This window comes from Argiope bruennichi, chromosome 4 (assembly GCF_947563725.1).
Source record: "Argiope bruennichi chromosome 4, qqArgBrue1.1, whole genome shotgun sequence".
NCBI lineage: Eukaryota > Metazoa > Arthropoda > Arachnida > Araneae > Araneidae > Argiope > Argiope bruennichi.
The window spans coordinates 30,335,189-30,357,636 of record NC_079154.1 but is presented as its reverse complement, the minus strand read 5'-3'; the positions used below and the strand labels follow the sequence as shown (position 1 = coordinate 30,357,636).

Here is a 22,448-nt window from a genome sequence, read left to right as displayed (position 1 = left end):
TGAAATTTGGCATAAGGCTTTATAAATAGAATTGCTGGTCTGTATCTAATTTTGGATAAAATTTATTCAGACTCTTTGAGAATAGGAAATTTAATTTCAGTGTTTCTATATATTCATTTTTATGTAATTGTACAGAAAGACAGCACAATTCAAATTCAGTAAATATGGAAATATAATTCAGATTTAGTCTGAAAATAATTCATATTAAAACAGCATTACCGCTGCATATATTAATAAGAGGAACACCGCCTAACAGATATAGCAAATTGATGACAGTAACAACAAATATATTGAGAGCTTAAGCTAAGTCATCAAAGAATTTGCCATTTTAAACTATACACGTTTTGCATTTTATAATTAATGTTGTGTTATTGTGAATTCGTATCTATAAAACCTGTGTTTGATGTACCCCTTTCCTACCCTTAACCCTTTAAAGGGCCTTTTTTTAAGTCATAGTGTATTAAAATATTTTTAGGATTGATAATGGTTAAGAAAAGTGATTCATTGAGCCTATTAGATAAATTTGATGTGATTAATTTTTTAATTAATGATTAAGTAACAAATCAAGACAGACCATTTTATATGAGATAAGGAACTGAAGCATCTATGTTCCTGTCTTACAGAAAAAATTGTCCTAACTTATGCTAACCTATATAACTTCATACAAAGATTGCTGAATTGGGTGGGAAGCATTCTTCGCATAACCCTAGAAAGGGTTAATTCATTGATTAAGTGTTCGTGTAGAGATCCTCTTTTGCATTTCTAACCTCTTTGGGACCTGTTTATCTGCATTTATTTACCTTTTAAGTTTTATAGTTCTTTTAAGTTTTCCCCTATATTTGACTACATTTAGAATACTCGGTAAACAACAGGATACTGCAGCACTTTAAACGAATTAACATTAAATCCAGAATACGTTTCGCTAAAAGGATAAATGATTACATTTTCTCAAAATGCATTAAAAATACCATTTCATCTATCTTTAACTAAACGGAAGTGATATTTAAATGTCTTTTACTTCCATTACAATTGCCTCAAAGGCAAAAATAAAATGTCTTAAGAATTCCATGGAACTATCATTCCAAATACTGTGTTATAAATGGAACTTCTAAAACTGTTCCAAAATTACATTTTCACATCAGCAGATACACTAATAAAAATCCCATTATCATTGAAATTTGTGAACTATCTTACTTTCGCCGCAATTAATATTTAAATTAGCGACTGGTAAGAAAACGATGCTTTTAACTTTGACAGTATCGAAAATTTTCCTAAAACGTGTCAAATGAAACTGCTTTCTTTTTCCAAGAGTATTCTTAAAATGTCTTCAAATTTTGGTTCGCTGGTTCTTACGAAGTTAATGAATTGCAAATGAATCAGATTAAAGGATCGTTTATTATATACTTTCCTGAAGGTATCACCATCAAAAATTTGACAGCATTTTTAATGTGTCTTGTAAAATATGGGAGCTAATCGAACATTCTGTAAAGACAATTTAATTTTTATTACGTTGTTAGAAATAACCCTTAAGTGTAATTCATGGTTGTCCTTAATAAAGAATGCTTCTAAAAGCTCTTAGGCTCTTACTTATAATCCTTCAGACAGAATACTGAGTCCCATTACTTCCATGTAAATTGTAAGAAAAGTTTGTATTATGGTCTGATCGTGACATTTATACCTTTTTAATCTGTACATAAAATTCATATAAAATCACACTGACTCATGCTCTTATAACTATGATTTTAAGGTTATTTTAGCTGTCGTGGACAAGAAGTAGAAGATAAATCACAACTCTTGAGGGTGGTGATCTTTCTTGGTTTTAGCCAGCATAACAGCTTCGAAATTTAATTATTTAAAATAAGAAATTTAAGGATGGTTAATCAGTGTACATCAGAGGTGGACAGACTTTCCCAGGGTACGGGCTACTTCTAAATTTTTCAATTTGTTGTGGTCCATCAGTTTCATAAGTGTGGTGAGCTAAAAAAAAGGTCTACAATATTTATTAGAACTTAATAATAAATACGGAATGTATACTTACCTACATAACTATAAGCATATTAATAGCCACAAATATAATAATATCAAATGCTGCATTTAATATTAAACAATTCAAAATCGTGAGCTTCCACTGAAGGTACGTGTGTCATCTGCACATTCATCGAATTATTTGCTTAAATAAGCACAGTCATATCAGCTGTGGAAAGCCGATGCTCCATTCGAACTGGTCTTGTCCCATAAAAGTTTCTTTTAGTGTGCACGCTTTAGGTCTTAGAAAAAAGTGGTCTCCGGGTGATCGCGATGGACTTAATGCTCACCCCTGCTATACATAAATGGTATAATTAATAGATGCTTATTATTATGCCGATAGATGCTTAAGGTCGAAATTACATTCAGGGCGAAAGAACATTATGGTAGAGTTGATGAACTGAAAAATACTTGAGAACAAGTCTCCACTCATGGAAAGGGGCATTATAGTACATCTGATGAATTTACAGATGCTTGAGCACGAGCTTCCACTCATGGATAAGGAACGTTATAGTACAGTTGATGAACTCATACATGCTTGCGAACGAATATCCACTCATGGCAAAGGAAGGTTATGGTACAGTTGATAAACTGATAGATGCTTGAGGACGAGCTTCCACTCATGGCAAAGGAACTTTATGCTACAGTTGATGAATTGATAGATGCTTGCGAACGAATATCCACTCATGGCAAAGGAAGTTTATGGTACAGTTGATGAAGTGATAGATGCTTGAGGACGAGCTTCCACTCATGGCAAAGGAACTTTATGCTACAGTTGATGAATTGATAGATGCTTGCGAACGAATATCCACTCATGCAAAGGAAGGTTATGGTACAGTTGATAAACTGATAGATGCTTGAGAAACGAGCTTTCACACATAGCAAAGAAACATTATGGCATATCTGATGAGCTGATAGATGTTTGAGCTGGAGTTGCCACTCAAGAAAAAGGAAAGGTATGGGACAGCTGATGAATCTATAGATGTTTGAGCACGAGCTTGCACTCATGACAAAGGAACATTGTGGTACGGCTGATGACCTAATAGATACTTGAGGGTGATCTTTGATCCATGTTTGCTTTAACATTAACTTGCAGAATGGCTGACAGAACCTAGTAGTATTCTTTGCCATGAGAAGCATATTGTTTGTGAAACACATTCTCTGCTATAAGAAGAGTAATGGACAACAGATCAATTTGGCTCCTAAATTATTTATATAGCAACTGATATTTTGGAATGTACGGTGTATTAGAATTATAACCTTCTACGCAAGAAGTCTTTTAAATAGCATGCCTATTTTAGGTATAATGGGACTTCATGGTTGATCCACATTTTTTTTTTATCTGGACTAAGAATTTATTCTTGAAAATATTGTGTAATCTAATTCGGTATTTTTCTTTGAATCAACAAATTTTTTATTGAATATTTAATAATGTTGACAAAAATGTGCTGATTTTAATGCGTAATTATTAGATCAGTGTTCCAATTGTACAGAGTGATTTAAATCATTTATTTCAATAATTAGAATCCAAATAATGGCTAATAAAAATACACAGCTTGAATCATTTTAAGAACAAAGTGCTATGAAATAAAATTGAGCAAATCATACTTTTAAGAAGAAAGTAATTTTAATGGATTTGCTAAAGGGAATTGTAAGATTGCGGCCATCTTGTTTTACTATCTGAGCCTCTTTATATATCCTTTAAATGATTTTGACAGTTTGGAGTATAAATCTGTACAAGCAATATATTATCTTTTTAAGAAATATCATTATAATTCCTGATAGTAGTAATACTTCAGGAAATCAGTTAATGAATATTAATTTTCGAAAATTTCATTCGTAATTCATTTATAAAGAGCATAAAGTTTCTTCCTTAGATAAATAGGTTTAGACAAAAATAATGGCAAAAAAGAATTTTTATTATTATTTTCAATTCCATTTTATTTGTCTCTGTCCAGGCGCGTTATGAAAGAGAATTGGATCATTTTTATCAGTCTCAGACGTTTTGAAGAAATAAAACTTTTTGACTGATTTCGTTCTCGAAATACCATTAGATTATTTTAAGAAGTATCTCAAAAAAAAAAAAGATTTTGTTATTACTCAATTTATTCGAAAGGGATAATTTTATCGAAAGCGAGTGTTCTGCTTCAGGGACCAGATAACTTCAAAAAGAATATTTTAAATCGTCTTTCTGAGTCTATTGAATTCTGAGTTTATTGTCAGTATCTTAAGAACAATAATATACAGAATATCACCTAAAATATTTTCCCTCCAACTTCCTTGTTCTAAAACTCTGCGTCTATGTATAGCAAAAGTGGCTACACACGACTCAATAGATTTGATACTTGCTGGATGATTACATGGAGACAAAAATAGAAAATGGCATTTTTAATTCCAAAATAGTTGGCGATATGGAATAACAGTCAATAAAAAAGTTTCAGAAAATATCAGTTAAGTAAATAAAGATATTCATAACTTTTCATAAAATAGATGTGTTGATTTTAGTCCTGTACTTTTATCTTTCGCCAACAAATCAAGCGCAAAATAAATATGTAGTAGACCAGTTAATAACATAAAAGTTTATGCGCAGCGCTTGTAAAAATATTTTAATAGGACTATTTTTAATTAAATAACTTTTATAATGCAGTATTTAGAGGAAACATTTATATTACTGAACTAATTAATAGCTTTTTTTAAAAAATATTTTCTAATTTTCGTATTTTAATCATAGTTTAATATTCTGAATATTTTAGAGTTTTGAAAGCGATTTCTTTTTTAAAATTCACTGCTAGGTGATGCCACTCGTATAGAATCAAAATTTAGTTTATAAATATATGAGCTAATAATGACGTTTCGATTAAAATGCTGTTATTAGAATGCAAAAAGTGACCAAACTTTCTATAATCTAATACCTGAGGAAATAAAATATAGTTAAAGTTTCATATTTACTAGATTTTTAGAGTCAAACAAAAGCAGAGAGTGACAAAGAAAAAGAAAATTATAAAATTTGCTCTTTTTCCTATTGATTTTTTTTAACTTTAATTATCTTTTTTTTTTTTTTTACCTTGGGGAATTTTACTCACACCGAATACTTCCAAATATGATTTTGTGAGAGAGAAATATGTGACTATCTCTAATATCCCTTATCTTGTGAAATTTAAAACCATATTTGTTTCTTATTCGAAAGAATTAAAGAAATGGAGTAACGTTTAAATGCTGTCAAAAAAATTTCAAATCAAACACGATGTCGAAAATTGAGAGTTTATTTTAAAAGCTGTCGGGAATTCAACCATGAGCTAAAAATTCTGCGTTAGTTTTCAGAAGACGGCTATTTACCTCAAGTCATCAATTCGAAGCTAATTCAGATTGTTCTTTCCAACAGCTCAGGATTCAAGAAATTCTTGAATTCTATATTGATCATTTCCTTTCCGATGGGAAATTAAATTCTCAGCAGTTATTTTCCTCTTCTACTCAAAAACTAATTGGCGAAAGCGTAGAACCTTTTCAAAAATTTAAGATACGATAACAAAAAAAAAAAAAAAAAAAAAAAAAAAAAACTAGGGAAAATGATTTGAAATAAAATGGAATAATTTATTTCTCTAAATGAAAATAATTCATCAAATCCACTGCGGTATTCACTCTTAAAATCTGACAAAACATTAGCTTTAAATGAATGCTGTTTTTTAAAATTCTTTTCTGTAACATTTCTGCAATTATAGACTTTCAGAAAGTTAACTGAACTGTTTGTTTGATATATGAAATCTAAAAAATGAAAGAAAAATCTATGGAAATAGGAAGAAAATTGTTTATTACTTTCTAGATTTTGTTGTAGAATGAATACAGCTTATTATGATTCATAAATTATTAGAAAAGATACTAGCACTTGAAATCATTTTTCCTATTTTACTCCTTATATAAAATATATAGAGAAAAAGAATAACGATGAAAAATTCAATTAAGTGGAGAATATATTGTCTTTTTTTAAAGAGTTTGAAATATTCATGTTTTTCAATATTCACAACATTAAACATAAGCCTATACAACTGTTTGTGGTTTTACGTTTAAGTAAAAATATAAAATTTGCTCATAAAACAGGAAAATTTAGTAAGACCTAATTTTTGGAAGAATTTTGGAAAACTACTACATTTTGGAATCCTTGGCATCCTAAAATCTTTTGTAATTTAAAAAAAATAAACGTAATGGAATTTTCTTGAGAAGAATTTGAAAGAACAATTTAACATTTTAATGATTAATTTAAAATAGTTTTTTCAAAGTAACATATCTAGTTGACGACAGAAAACGCAACATTCATTTATCAGAAATTGAAATAAATAAGCAAACATAATTTATCTCGTCTTTCTCAAAAATAACTTCACTAATACTGAATGCTGATATTTTTAAAGATTTTCATAAATTCAAACAACGGAGGGCAAATGCGATTATAAAATATAAAATTACAGCTTTTTTTTAGCACGCTATGTTCTCATTTTACACATTTCTGTAAAAAAAATGTTTTAAAATAATAAATAAATAATTTGTTCTTATGTTTCCTGAAACTTAAAAAAATATTTTAGTTAAATAATCAAGATTAAAATAAATTTCTCAGCAAAACATTTTATTTTTATTTTAAAGAAATAAAATCCTCTGCATCGAAGTAAATATTTTAGAGCTAAGTTCATGAAAAAAATATTTAAGAATGTGAGCTTATGTATTATCATAAGTTCTTAAACACTGAAAAATATAGGAAAATAAAAGTTGGTAAAGCCAACTTCGAAATACTTTTAGAATCGAATAGTTTGAAACAGCTTATTTATAATATTTTCCTATATATACAAGATGAATTTCTTGAAATTTACAGTAATTTCATAATTAATTTGATTGAAAATAACCAAGTCATATAAATTCGTAGTTAGTTTATTCCTTGTCAATAAACTAATTGTTTTTAAACTTCGGCAACCAGCTGTCTTAGTTAAGATATGAATTAATTTTTAAGAAAAATTATATTTCATATATGCATAGCTTTATTTACTTCTGACTATTTACTTCTTAAAAAATCAAGCAATTTTAATTATTAAATTAATATATTATTTCTAATAATTATTAAATAAATAATCCTAACAGAATATTTATGTCTTATTCATTGAGGGATTATAATCAATGAACAAGTGACTGTTTTTCGAGTTTTACGTTAATTTCTGGAATATAATATTTTTAAACTCAAAAATACGTAGAAAGTAATCGTCTGTTAGATATAGAGCAAACTATTAATTTTTCTAGATGTATAACTTTCGAAAAAATATACAAATTTTTAAAGACATTTCGATAATTTTGCTGTATGTTTTTAAAAACACGTATTTTAATATTAAAAATAATTATTAAATATAAATGTGTTTAAAGTTTATTATAGTTGAAATTTATAATTAGTTCATAGTTAATGAAGCCTGAGTATCAAATTATGTATTAGAAATCAGTATATCAGTATTTGTATTTCATATATTCTAATATCAATATATTCTCGGTGACCAAGCTGGTACCCAAGGCAACTAGAAACATTTTAAAATAACTTTAGGATATTAAAAGGTATTTAGGGTATTTTTTTAAGTTAATAATATCCTTTCTTTACTAGTGGCGTTTCGCATTTGCAAAGAATGACTAAATATTTTTAGGACAACTAAGTGTAAAAATTCGACTCTCTTATCATTATCAGAGAAAAATAACGTATAAAGTTTTAAAACTGACTATATTATTCAAAAAACAATCAATAGGCGAATTTTTTCAAAACATTCTGTCCAGTGCAAATACATTACTGGCTTTTAAGTAATTCTGGAATATTATTTCTGAGTACAAAAAGCTATACAGCCTAAAGGTTTACATGTTGTATCCTAAGTCTCTGAAATGTAAGACTTTTTATTTGAATCTGATAAGGTGTCCAGGTGACAAGTTAACTGACAACCGTAGCCTGTGGCTTCATATTCACTGTCATAAGACTGACAGAAAAAGCTGAGAATACACAACTGAAGCAGATTTGCTTCTGGAAAAAATGCCTTTTCCCCATATTTGGGATTTTCTGAATTTTTTTTTCACCTACTAAAAACTTTTGAAGTTCGAAATGGGTTTGAGCTTGAAATATCTTTAAAAGGTTAGAGGAATTTATGTTTCTTTCCGTTTCTTTTGCTTTATTTTTAAAACAGAGTGCTGTTGAACTATTTGGAGAAGACAGGGTTATATTTCGTGTTTTTCTTTCGTGATTAATAACAGTTTATTTAAAACGAAATCTAAATTCTTCTAGAAATGCTTCAAATAATAACTAGGAACAAGTAGAAATTTTCTTTCATAGGTTTTTTTTGAAATAATACTTCTATAACATGGCACGTTTTATTAAGATGCGATAAAACTCAAATATATCTTTCGGAAATATATATTTTACATATTTCTTATGCGGATACATTCCAAAAATATTTATATTTTTGCACAATTTTGATGTAAGAATGACTTATCAAATATAATTCATTTGGCTGATTCCCTTCTTGAGTTAAAGTGCTTTCATATACATTGACGCAAAATTTCCTACATTTATGGATTCGTCCCATATTTAAAAAAATACATTTTGAAAAGAGCACAATGTGTCAAATTTTATCTATTTATCACACTGCAGTTTTGAGTTACCATTCCCATTCTTTATAATATTGGTCAATTCGTCAATCGATCTTCCAATCTTAGCTTAATGGCGGATTTAGACCAAAATTTTTCAAAAGACGTTCATTTTGGCGCAAAGCTCCCATAACAAAATTTACCCTTCTAGTCTTCCGTTTAAAAACCAAAAAATTTCAAATTTTGGTTTAAGAAATGTTTTTTTCAGCATGCATAAAAAATAGAACAATTGTATTATAAATCGAAAGTTTTTTACAAATTAAAATTTTGTAGACTTAGAATTTAATTTTTTTAATTTGTCTTCTTTAATGATGTAAGTCTCATATTAGACATACAGGTGGTTATCAAAATAATGGAAACACCTTAGATTTATAAAGAATCCTTTATTAGTATGGTGTAGGACCGCCTTTGGTTTGTAATACAACTTGGATTCACCTAGGAATCGATTCATACCAGTGTTGAATAGTGTTTAGAGGAATATTGTACCATTCTTCCTGGAGGTATTGTGAAAGTTCTGGAAGAGATGCTGGTGGAGGATATTGATTTTGTATTGAACGCTCTAAAATAGATCATAATGGTTCAATTATATTGAGGTAGGGTGACTTTTTATTTTTGAAACATTTTAGAATTAAACTGAATTTGATTTTGCTAAAGGAAAAAGAAATAAGCGAACGAAAAAAAAAGTTATTTCCTAAATATTAGATTCGAATTCTATTTAACAAAAGAGAAATCTCAAAATAATGGATTTATTCTTTTGTCTTTTTAGATATTTAAGGTGTATGTACATACTTGAAACTTCGAAAATCGTTCAAAGAATCGAATACTTTTTTATTGCTTAATAATGTTCTCTGATCCTTTGGCTTTTAAACGATACCAAGATGTTGTCAATAATCGAAATATTTCTCGTGCTATAATTATTTTTCTTGAGGTGCTTTCTTTATAAACTCTAGTTACGTTTTTTTTAAAACTCATTTTATGAAGAATGATATTTTTCCTCTATGTTGCTTCGTTCAAACAATCATAACTCAACAAGAAATTAAACAAGTATTTATATATCAAAATAATCTGTATGAAATAGCGGATGTGTTGTGCCTCAATCAAAGTTGTATTTAAAGAAACAAATTTTTAATAGCTATTTAAAAGTTAAAATTATAGAAAAAATCTCGCTTTTTCTATTCATAGTTGATGAAAAAATGGTTTTAAAAAAACTATATATTTTTATAACTTGACTGAGGCAGACAACATGAAGACTAATATTAGGCATCATTTCCAACTAGAATTATGTGTCTGTGCAAATTAGAATTTAAGATATCGTTTCAAAAAATATGCTAATTAGCTCATTAAATAGTATTTAATTAATAATTAGTGTAATATGGTTTTTTTCTCACTGAAATGAGTTTAAACCTATATTAATGACCTACTGTAAAAAAACTGGATTTTTAAAGTTAAAATTAAAAAAAAAATCTTTTAGCGTGTACGTAAACCTTAATGCTATAACGTAAATGCAATCTTTATCGTTTTTTTAAAACGTAAATCCTTCCATTATCAGTATGAAATATCTGGAAAACCGAACTCTGCTCAGAAAGTTTTTTTTTAAAACTAAAATTGCGTTTTTTTTTTGGAAAAATTATTTAGATGAGAATCACATACTGATTACACATGAATATTTTTCAATCTTACCTACCTATGAATTAATACAAAATATAATATAATAAAAAATAAATAGAAAATATCATGACTGCACTTACTTTAACACGCTATTAGAAACAATCTGCTGTATTACAGTATTCATTTTACAGTTTATCTATTATTACTTGTATTTTTGAACTTACACTCGGTTTTATTATAATGAAATCGGGTCCGAGATAGCGCTAACTGACATTGTCAGCATGAGAGCAGATACTCTACTCTAATAGTTATTTCTAAATACTCTGTTTACTCTAATAGTTATTTCTGAAAATGTTTTTTTCTTGCGGGTGGGTGTGAAATCTCGTTTTTTCAGGAAAGAAACCTATATAGATAAACTTAAACAGCAAAACCTTATCTAAGTATATAATTTGATCCAAATAGTTAGAGCCCTTTCCGAGATACAAGAAATAAATAAATAAATTTCTCTCTCTCTATATATATATATATCTATATCTATACTTATAATAAAGCTCAATGTGTGTGTGTGTGTTGGCGCTCTACAGGCAAGGTCATTTGACATACAGCTATCAAATTTGGTACATGTATACCTTAGAGGTCGGGAATGTGCACCTGGGGTCCCTTTTTTTGAAATTTTAATTAGAATTTTAATTATTAGTTAAAAACTAACTTTCCCGCCAAAAAAGTCTTCCATTTTCCCCACCGCCAACTTTTCCGCCAAAAAAAAATTTTCCATTTCCCCCACCGCCAAATGAGTAAGGCTTCTGTTTCTTTTTTCTCCCAACAGTCATGAGGCTAGGGTTAACATTTTTCGGCGGATTATTTTAAACGATTCTGTTTATTTTCTTAATGTTTTATGCATTTTAAATTAAACATTGTTAATTAATCCATGTTTCAGATTCATTCTGAAGTACTTTTGAATTAAAATAACACAGAATAAAGGAAATTAAAAATGTATAATCTGCATAGCGTTACCCCAACTGGCGTAGAAAAATTCACGCATTTGCGTTAACGTAACTGGTGAAGAAAATTCACGCATGCGCATTATGTTCTGACTGTTGGCATGACAACCAACGAATGATTTAAATTATTTTTAGGTAAGTTGCATGCTTTTGTAAGTAAATTGTATTTATGTTAGTTATATATTTTTTGTATATGCTTATAGTTTTAAGTACATCGTTTTTTAAGTACTTTTTTTAAACCTGTGTTCGACCGATTATTTTAAACGATTCGTTTAATTTTCTTAGTGTCTGATGCATTTAAAATGAAACATTGTAAATGAATCGATCTGTTCATGATGAATTTCAGAAAATTTTGTTGACAAAGTCTTGAGATATTACATAAATTAAAAAAGATATTCTTTAGTGCCCATAAAGTTTAAACGCTCAGTGACTCTGTTATCAGTAATCATATTATAAAAAAATGCTTTGTTTCAGTAAAAAATATTATGATATTAATTGCAGATTAATTCTTTGCACTTTAATTTAAAGCATAAATTCTACGGGAGCTAACAGAAAATGAGAGAGATACATATCACGTTATGACTGAAGGCCTTTATAATATTATGAGTGAATTATATGACTATCAAAATTTGAAGTTTTAAAATATTTTGCTGAAGAATCTATTAAAGTTGGAATTGCATAAAATATTTAATTATTAAAATTTTAACGAACATTAAGATTGGCGAACCGGCTGGTCGCCAAAGGCGGCTAGTATATATATAAAAAAATTGCTCTTTTAAAGTTATAAGATTTCCATCACCAAAATAAATATCATATGTAGAACATCTCCTGCTATCTTTTTTCGTGTTGCATAAGCGTTGTTTACTCTATTATTTGCTGATAATTAGCAAACATTGGCATAACTACTAGAATTAATATAAATATTCTTTTGTCGTTCCGTCAACTCTTTTATAAGAGATAATGAATCAAATTTAAAGCATCAAATCTAAAAAAAAATAGTTAAAACATCTAATCTTCATGCCAAAATATTTAAAAATAATATACACTTTCATGTGCCATTCTATCATCTCTTGTATAAGAAATAAGAAATCAAATTTGAGGAGTCAAATGTTAAAAAAATTATTGAAACATCTAATCTTCATGCCAAAATACTTCAAAATATATCTCTCATCAACATGTATAAAAACCCTTTCCTGTTTAAACTACAACGAAGAAGGGTTGCGATCCGTTCAGAAGATTCATTTATTACACAATTTAAATGTATCGATTCAGCGATCTGCTGGCACTTTGTTATCAGGTGCCAGGACTTTGTTATCAGGTGCCAGGTGATGAATATTCATGCAATCAAAGGTACCTTCAAATTGACTTTAGAATTCCATCAAGTTCTAAGAAATCTGCCTAGATTCTCCTTCAATTTCAGCAAATTTGCTTCACAAATAAAATTATCGCAAAGCAATTTTTAATCGATTAGGTTGTCAGCAGAATGGGGGCAACCTAATTGATTGCGTTATTATAATGATTTTGTTTATTTTTGTTTTATCTTATATGGATCAGATATGAAGTTTCGTATCACTTGAAAAATCCATTTTAAAATATTGAGAATTTTTTGCTTTAGACAAGGAAATATGTAAGAGTTTCTATTTATAAGGCATTGGATATAAAAACTCGACAATTCTATAACCCAATAAATTAGTGAGATCGGATTTGACCTACTCACTTCCGAGAATATATTACCAAAGGGAAATATTAAATAAATTTATTTATTCTTACTTTAAATAGAGCAGAACATGAAGAAACTATAACTATAGTGACCCTTAGAGGTGTTTTCATGATAATAGAGAAAATTTGGTCATGCAACAAACATACAAAATTATTTTGTGAAAAATACATTTTATGTGACATTCTTACAGTGAAATATGGAAAAAAAATCAAGGCGAAAATAGTAGTTTAGTTTATTATCATATATAATATTTATTGATTTTTCAAAATAACTTTTATTAAATATCATATTTTAAGATGACATTTTTTTTTACTAAAATATTAGCTATTGATTTATTTCATAGATTTTAAAAAATGTATTTTATTGTTTTTATACAATTTTACTTAATTTCACATGTTTTATATTTTTAAATATTAAATTATCTAATCTATTTTTTTTTCACAAACGTTCTCATGTGTAGATATATTGTAAAAATATTAGTTCTAGATGACAACGGAATATTTCGATGTTTAGAGCTCTCATTTATCAATTAGTATATTAAATTAGCTAAAAATATTTTTCCAGAAGAGGTGCCATCTAGATGATAAAGTACAAATATTTATTTTGTAGTAAATAATATTTATAGCTATGAATTATGAGTTGCCTTAAAGATTAAAAAGAAGGAAATAATAAAAATAAAATGTTTTGAAACTCATTTTATTAATTTAGAAAAAAAAAGAAGAAAAAAAAAACAATATTTTTTACAGATTAAAAAAAAATATATCTTGATTGGAAAGAAAATCATCGTAAATGAATCGTTCATTAAAAAGTAAAAAAAAAAAAAAAAAAAAAAAAAAACTATTTTTTATCAAAAATCTAAATTAATTTCAACAAAAATTGTAAAATTATGAGGTACAAAAACAATAAGAGAAGGCACTTTTTCATATATCAACAATTAACTTATAAGAAATAATTATTTTATAAAATAAATAGATATTTTAAGGAATATATAGATATCTTATAGATTTTATAAGGAATATAGATATTTTATAAATAGATATAGGTTGATTTACAGAACAAGTTTTTTGAGAAAATAATTAGAGTAAGTTATTTTCGGAAATGTAGAATTTTTAATTTAATAGGTACAAAGCCATTATTTCTTTTTCCATGAAATAAGTAGGAATTTCAAAAAACTCGATTTATAAACTGGAGCGAAAACATAGACCTTAATATAGATTGGGTCAGGAAAACCTGCGCTTCAACTATATCTCAAAAGCAAAAATAAGAGGCAACCGAAGACCAAACATATAAATACATGAAAATTTCTTTGAAAATATCTTCCTGCTCTTCAGCCATTTTTCAGTCTTAGGATTTATCAAAATTTATGATAAGAAAATGTCACACAGCGAATGAAATACAACTGAAACTCCAAACTCAAGACTCCGGATTGTCGTTTGCTATAAGAGAATACGTATTAATCAAAAAGAAAGCTATAGTTCCTTGAAAGAAATAGGAGTTTTCTGATCCTTAGTTTTGGGAGAAGGGGCATTCAGGAAAACTTTTTTGAACACCCATGGGAGGTGAAGAAAACGGAAGCCAGAAATGTCAGCTGCGATTGTTTCTGACCAAAAGAGGAGTGCCAAAAGGTTGCTAAAGAATGGTCTTGTAATTGGTCAATAACTAAACTTTTTTTTTTTATCTAGATATGATGCTTTCAATGGTGGTGAAAGATTTTTCTTTTATGCTGTCTAAAGGTAAAAAGAGAATTGTTGAAAAGGATAAAAGAACTTTCAGATGGAATATGGGATTTACTTCTTATAAGATCGATATGCTTTTCTAACCATGAATTGGATAGTTAATAATTTGAGCAGGAATGAATAATAATTAATAACAGAAATATTGTTCAGAAATAAAATTTATATCATTGAAAGAGTGAAATATTTTCAAAATGATATTAACCTGTTAACTGGGTATGACGGAATTTTTCTTTGGGGATAAAAATAGAATATGAGTTAATTACACGGTTAATAGGTTAAAATACATTTGGAAGAATTATTTTCTCCAAAGTTAATGCAGTAAATGGTAAAATTTAGGTGAATTTTTAATTAATGGAACTTTAATTAACTTGTATACTTTGAAAAGTTGACAGCATTTTTTTTGTCTTAATAAATGAGAGTGCAAAGTATGATTGTCAATTGTTCATAGAGAAGTGGAAGAGAAGTGGAACACATATATAGTCACAATGACTTTTATTCAAATAAGGATATATAAGTAATGTTTTATTTTCTTAAATATGTCTAAAATGCATGCTTTAATTAACCATTAGCATAATTTTAAATGCTATTTTTCTTCCCTATTTATTATTTTTTATCTAAAAATTCTTGAATATCATTGTCATTTTTATTCATAAACAGGTGGGAAGCATTCATTATTAGCGGTGCAGAGCATATTTTCTAAAAATAGTAAAAGTCTTATTTGATTTTAATTTTAAGAGATAAAGAAATAACACTTTTTTTTCTTTTTACTTTAATTTAAGAGAAAACAAAATTACCTTTTCCAACTTAAGTGATCTTGTATGAGTTAATTAACCTTTCCTCTAAGAGCAATTAAAAAACTTCATTTCTGAACAAAATGATCAATTAGAAAAGATTTTCAATAGTAAAGTGTTAATTACTTTTTACAAAATAAAAAAAAACCCTGTTATAATCTGTAATGTGTGCATTCATTTATATTTTTATTAATATTACAAGGTATAATTAAACTCATTTACGAATATTTTTATACAATATAATGTCATACGGATTACATAAACATTCCATGTGTACCATTACGATCTGTATCTCTTTATCTCCATATATATAAAACCATACAATCACAAAACGGAAATGATAATCTATTTAAATAGCAAAAGCAAACGGATTTCAAACCATTCATTTCCAATAAAATTTCATTTGAAATTGAATCAAATCAAGTCAATGGCATATCAAATGTTGTCTAATTTCTATTTATCACTTGGATTGATATTAGTTGACATCCAATGAAAATTTTAAGAGCTTGAATTATATTTTCGGCAATTTATATTGCGGGTATAAAGTAAAATGCAAATATATTTCCCTTGATGTCGAAAATGATAAGAAGTGTAGTCTTTTATATGTCCTTTTCATATATATAGAATTGGAATTGATAAATTTCCAGAAATAGTTTTAAAACCATCTACCATCAAAGAGCGAGATTACTTGAACAAATTGCCACTCAATGTTTCGCAAAGTTTATGAAAGATGAGTAAAATCGTTTCATTTAAGTTCTCAATTGTAGCAGGCAATGCGTAAATTTTTATTTTGATTCGGCTAAAACTAAATCTTTGGAAATTTAGCACTTCATAAAAGTTTCGAATCGTAAAACTTATTTATATTTGTTTTCAAAGTTTGCTGAAGAATTTGTGAAATTATCCTAAAGCTTATTTTCAAAATTAGATTCGAAAAATGTCTCAGTTTGTTAATTTCTCTGTCTTTTTGTTAATTTTTCTGTTCCTTGAAGATTTGCCTTTTCATTTTGATAAAAATTAATTAAACGCATTGCTGATATTATGACAAAAATTTAAAATAAATAAAAACTAGATTTAATAAATTAATCAGCAAAAATGTTAGCTATATATCAAATTAATTTTCCTTTTTGCGATCACAAATTTTTAAAATCATTTTTTAGCTTTTCATACGCGTATAAAGTATATATTATAAGTGTCAAAAAAGGATTTCGATCATTCTCAACTTAACATCTTCCTAAATTAAAAAAAACAAAACAATGGTAAATAATTTTCGGTTCTTTTTCTGGCTGCTTTTGAAGTATAATGCCATGTATGGATAAAATTAGAAATTACTTTTTATAATTATAGCGAGAAAAAATTTACATCGTAAGAAGAATTTTAGTGCAAGCTGTTTTCTTCTAAGTCTGTTACAATTAAATTTTTTATTAAAAACTTATTAAGGATTTTTAACAAACTGTGTACTTTTTAAAACGATTTTATATATTCTAAAAACTGTATTCTTTAGAAGATGTATTCTAAATATGCCCCAGAAAACTGTGAAGAAATAATATTAAAATAATGGCAATTTATTTGGAGAGCAGACAATTTTAGGTTTCTTTCTTTGGTGCAAATATTCAGATTCAAGGAACTTATTGGTAATTTTTTTGAAAATAAAAAAAAATCTCTATATTTTTCTTTCAAAATCTAAAATTTCTTGACATTTATTAGATAGAACTTTTGTGAACGCGAGGATGTCAGTCTTTGCTGATAAAAATCCCGTAACTCCCATTAATAATTAATTGTCAATCGAAAAAGTTTGATTGCATTAGACATAATCCTTTTTCTGCCCACAAATAGCATTTTTTGATTAAAATATGTCAGAAAATATAAGGGAAACTAAAGCCTTTATTTTTCTTAAGACTTTCGTTTATGCTTATGTTGATATTCTTTCCAGCAAAAAAATTCAGTTCTTTTATCTGGCCATTTAATCACATATTATTATAACCATCAGGTGAATCTTCGTCAATTAACTATCAAAATAGTTTCTCCTTAATTTTTTTTAGAATAAAATATTTTCTACTTTGTAATTACATTAGAAATAATTATATGGCTAATTCGATGAAAGTTACATTTCTTCTACTTAATGGGATTACCAATTGAATCGAAAATACCGAATTACCAATTGAATCCTCATATTCTGCAATGGTCAGATTTCGCTTTCTAATAATTTAAACTGAAACAAAAATGTGAACAATTATTTATGATTAGGAATTGCAATACCGGGATACCGAATACCGGTATTTTGAGCCATTTGTACAATTTTGTAATACCGGTATTCACAAGTTTAAATACCGGTTTTTCGGTATTTACTAGAAATTTTTAAAATTGTCCCCACTATATGTTCAGGGATCGCCAACATAGCAAAATAGTATACGTTTTTGTTTTTGTGTCTCCCTAACGGGCGAAATTAATTAACTAATGAATGGCTTAATTAATTGCTTAAATCTAAATTAGCGAAACATGGACTATCCATGTAAGAAAATATTGTATCCATAACGACTAATGGAGCAACAGTTATGAAAAAAGTTGGAAAGTTGATGGGTGCAAATCAGCAATTGTGCTATGCTCATGGAATTCAATTAGGAGTAGTAGATGTATTATACCAAAAAAATAAAGAACAGAAGAATCCAAATACTGTGGATATAAAAACTTCGGATTCCAACTTTGAAGAGAGTAAGAGTGAGAGTGATATTGACAATGAAAATGACAATGTAATTGTTGAAGAAGTTATTGCTAATGAGGATGAAATATTAACCTATTAAGAATTTCTTCCTATAATTTATAAAGTTCGAAAAATTGTTAAGATATTTAAACGTAAAAGTATAAAGCGTTACGTTAAGCGTAAACGTTAAAAGTATATCGCGCATTTGCTAACAGTACCACTAACTATCGTAGATGGCGAAAGAGCGTTTTTCGACAGCTAGTATTTTTTGCACAAAAATACTTTTCAGGCTTAATGACAGTACAATCGATGCATTATGTTTTTTAAGAATCACATTTTAAAAATTTGTATTAGTACCACAGACTGAATAGAGATATTTACAATTTTTTTGTGATTTAAATAAATAAGTTGGTCCCTTACTTTTTTGTGATTCTTTATATACTGTTATAATTTTTAAGTTACAAATTATTTTTTGTGATATTTACACTCTCTAATAAAACTGGCAAATTAAACAAAGAAACACCTGTGTTTTCTTTCCTTTTCTAAAATTTCTAATACCGGTATTAAAACCGGTATTCCGGTATTAAGATCTAAAAAATACCGAATACCGGTATTGTAATTTTGGTCCGGTATTGCAATCCCTATTTATGATATTACCTAATTTATCCGTATTAATTACATAATCTTAGCTTATTTTCAACTATATATATTTACCTTCTTTATTTCTTGTAGATAAATACTTGATATTTCATTTTATTTTACATGCATACTCTTCTGTTGTATATTGACATTTTGGATTAAAATTGTCAATCTCGTGCTGATTTAATTATATTATGGATTAATATCAGGAACTTCATTGATTTCATTTATGCCAACACTGCGTGTCACTCCTGAAATTCTTCATGGATTTTTAATTAAATTTAGAAGTTAGTTGTCCTTAAACAAAGTTCCAAAAGTCTTAAAATTAAATTCTTTGTAAATTTTATCATTGCCATATACATATTTGCTTATAAAAGTGATTTAAATGAATGCAGTTTGAGAATTCAGGATACGGAATCTCAATTGAAAAAGACATATTTTAAGTAAGCTAGGAGATGTTCACATGATTTTTTTTAGTTTTACATGTTATTTATTTCTTGAATTTTGTATTTCAATAAGTTATCTCATTTCTATTATTTAATAAATAAATTTCATATTTTCTAAAATAATAAATAAATAAATTAAAAATAATTATTTTTTAATATATTTTCAAATATAAATATAATTCGCATATGCGAATTTCATAAATTGAATAATATAAAAATATAATATAATTACTAATAAATTGCAAATTTGGATGTAGTCCTATGACACACGATCTTTTTTTAAACTGCTTTTTGTAAAAGGAAGTTCTATATTATATTGTAATTTAATTATTGTATTATTTCGTAAAAGATAAATTCTATATTATAATGTAATTCTGATGAGTTTGGGGCTTACCCTCTACGCCAAATAGGTAAGTTCATTTGTTAAGAAGAAGAGGAAAGTATGAAAAAGAAAACAAATGGAGAAAAAAAAAAGTAAATAGTAATATATACGATCAAGTTAACTAAGCTTAATTTTTTTATTTTTATTTTCTATATGAAATATCCTTGTAAAATTTATTTCTATATATTATAAATTCAAATTAAAGATTCTAACTAAAATTTTACATTTTTTATTGTTTTTTTCCTGTAGATTTTCCATTTCCTTAACAAGCAGATCATTTCAGTGATGGCATTCAGTCGGCAAACTCTGTGGGTCGGAGCCTGTCTACCGATGCTGCTTTTGTTCATCCTAGCTACCCTGCACCCCTCAGTCTGCACGAGTAATGGTAAATTTTTTTAAAATGAACTCTCCCATTCTTCAAATATTTCAAGATATTTCGTAGTTATTGTTATTCAGATAAATTTATTACAAAAGTCTGAAAAATAGTGACAAAAATATCGTCTGCTATTTAAAAGCTTATTTCATTTATATCATAATCAATAATTTCATCTTTTGAGTTACAGAAAAAAAAATATTTCTTAAGCTCAACAAAAATTTGTGAAAACGATACTTCTTATGCTTGCTTGACAGCTCGTAGCAACAAACAACATCTGTTAGAAGTGTTGCCATCTTTAAAAACGATTCAGCACATAAATTTTTTTTTTCTACTGATCTGGGGTTTGCACGCATCACTAATCTATTTATGGGGCTTTTGTATAAAAAATCTATCACTTTAAAAGAATGTCGACATTTTTAAAACTTAAGCTCAAAAATGGCGGTTACCCGATCCATATTATTGATTCAAGTTGTTCATCTTTTTAATAATTTTTTGCAATGTCTTGTTTAAATGACACGAAAAGACAAAAACAAATGAAGGGCTATTATGAAAGTGTATGAGATGGAAAATATTGGCGAAGAATAAATGAAGTGTATTAAATAGTAATGAATAGAAAATCATGCCTCTGAAGACAATAATGTTTAAGAAAAAAAGAAACATTTGATGGCATTATTCCCCCTTTTTTTTTTTTTTTTTGCTGTCTTTGTCCTAAGCTATAGTTTTACTATTTTTAAAAGTGCATATTGAAAATTAGTATGACAATGTTAATAATTTTAAAGGAGTGTAAAATGTTAAAAGAATATATATTATTTTTATATAAATGTATCAAGATATTTAAGAGTATTTAAAAAATTTCTTAATAATATAAAATATCTGAAGAGATTTGTTAGCACGAATTTTTAAATTGGTCCTGATTAGTTTCTATTCCTTTCAGTGGCAAAATTTTTTTTAAACTTTCGAGATATTCGATATTATGTTACCTACTCGGAATTTACCATTCATTAATTTTCACTTTTTTTTTGGACTACAGAAAAATGCATATATTCATTTTTTTAATGCAATAGCGTTAGATTAGCGTTTATATGAGTAACTTCATATCTTCTTTATTTTGGATAACTGATTAAACGCCTATAGAAAGATGTAATAAGATACATGACATCGAATATGCCGGGTGATTATAAGAAAACTTTCTTGACATGCGAGGCCGTAACTATAATATCATTTACAGAAACGGAATAAAATTTTGGTTCAAGGTATTCTGAGGCATGCGCTCAAGAGTCATATGATAAACATCAGTTATTCTCTAACGGTTACTGTTACAGTGACAAAATTTCAAAATTTTCAACTGGCACCAACTTTTTTTATTGGAATGTATTCTACATAACAAAAAACAAAAAATAGCGCTCCAACGGTACCTATAGTACGATAATCACCAGAGCTAGACAGATTAAGAAGAAAAGTGAAAACAGCTGTGGTGTGCCTAGCAGAGACGTGTAGTTCAACAGATTCCTCTTGGCGTGGTATGTGCTTCGGTGCTAGACACCATCTGAAAATAGCGCTGCAACGGTACCTGTAACATGATAATCGCCAGAGCTATACAGGCCAATAAGATAAGAAGAAAAGAGTAAATGACCAATAAAGGCAGAGAAGCAATTGAAAGCAAAACATTTTATTGTATTCCACAAATCTTTCACTTGACATCCTTCAATCACGATGGCACTTTGCATGTGGCAGATGGTGTCTAGCACCGAAGCACATATCACGCCAAGAGGAATTTGTTGAAATACACGTCCCTGCTAGGCACACCATAGCTGTTTTCCCTTTTCTTCTTAATCTGTCTAGCTCTGGTGATTATCGTACTATAGGTACCGATGCAGCGCCATTTTTTGTGTTTTGTTAATGAGAACACATTCCAATAAAAAAAAGTTGGTGTTGCCATTTGAAAATTTTGAAATTTTGTCACTGTAACAGTAACCGTTAGAGAATAACTGATGTTTATCATATGACTCTTGAGCGCATGCCTCAAAATATCTTGAACCAAAATTTTATTCCGTTTCTGTAAATGGTATTATAGTTACGGTCTCAAATATATCGAGATAGCATTGTTATAATCACCTGGTATAAAGATTACTAAATTATAAATTCAGCTCACAATCTTGTAAAAAGTAACTGAAAGAAAACGAAGAAATACTTGCAAGACGATTTTTCAAAATGCAGTATTAAAGTTTGAACATTTTTTTTCAAACAGTAGTAAAAAGAAATAAAAGTTAAAAATTAATACGTCTGTATTACGCGGATGTAAAATATCATAATACACATATTAAATATCATAATATTTATATATCGAAAAGGAAAATTACAGTTTATTGTTATTT

At 27.8% G+C, this 22,448-nt stretch overlaps 1 protein-coding gene across 2 annotated transcripts in view; it reads left to right on the top strand.

Moving 5' to 3' along the window:
* Positions 1 to 22,448, top strand: part of LOC129966157 (S-antigen protein-like) — a 126,439-nt gene that overhangs the window by 72,486 nt on the left and 31,505 nt on the right. For both annotated transcript variants that reach the window (XM_056080551.1, XM_056080552.1), the window contains one exon: positions 19,947 to 20,082. In XM_056080551.1, the coding sequence (XP_055936526.1) occupies positions 19,983 to 20,082 (100 nt within the window). In that variant the 5' untranslated portion in view covers positions 19,947 to 19,982. Of the gene's footprint in view, positions 1 to 19,946; positions 20,083 to 22,448 lie in introns of those variants that run through there.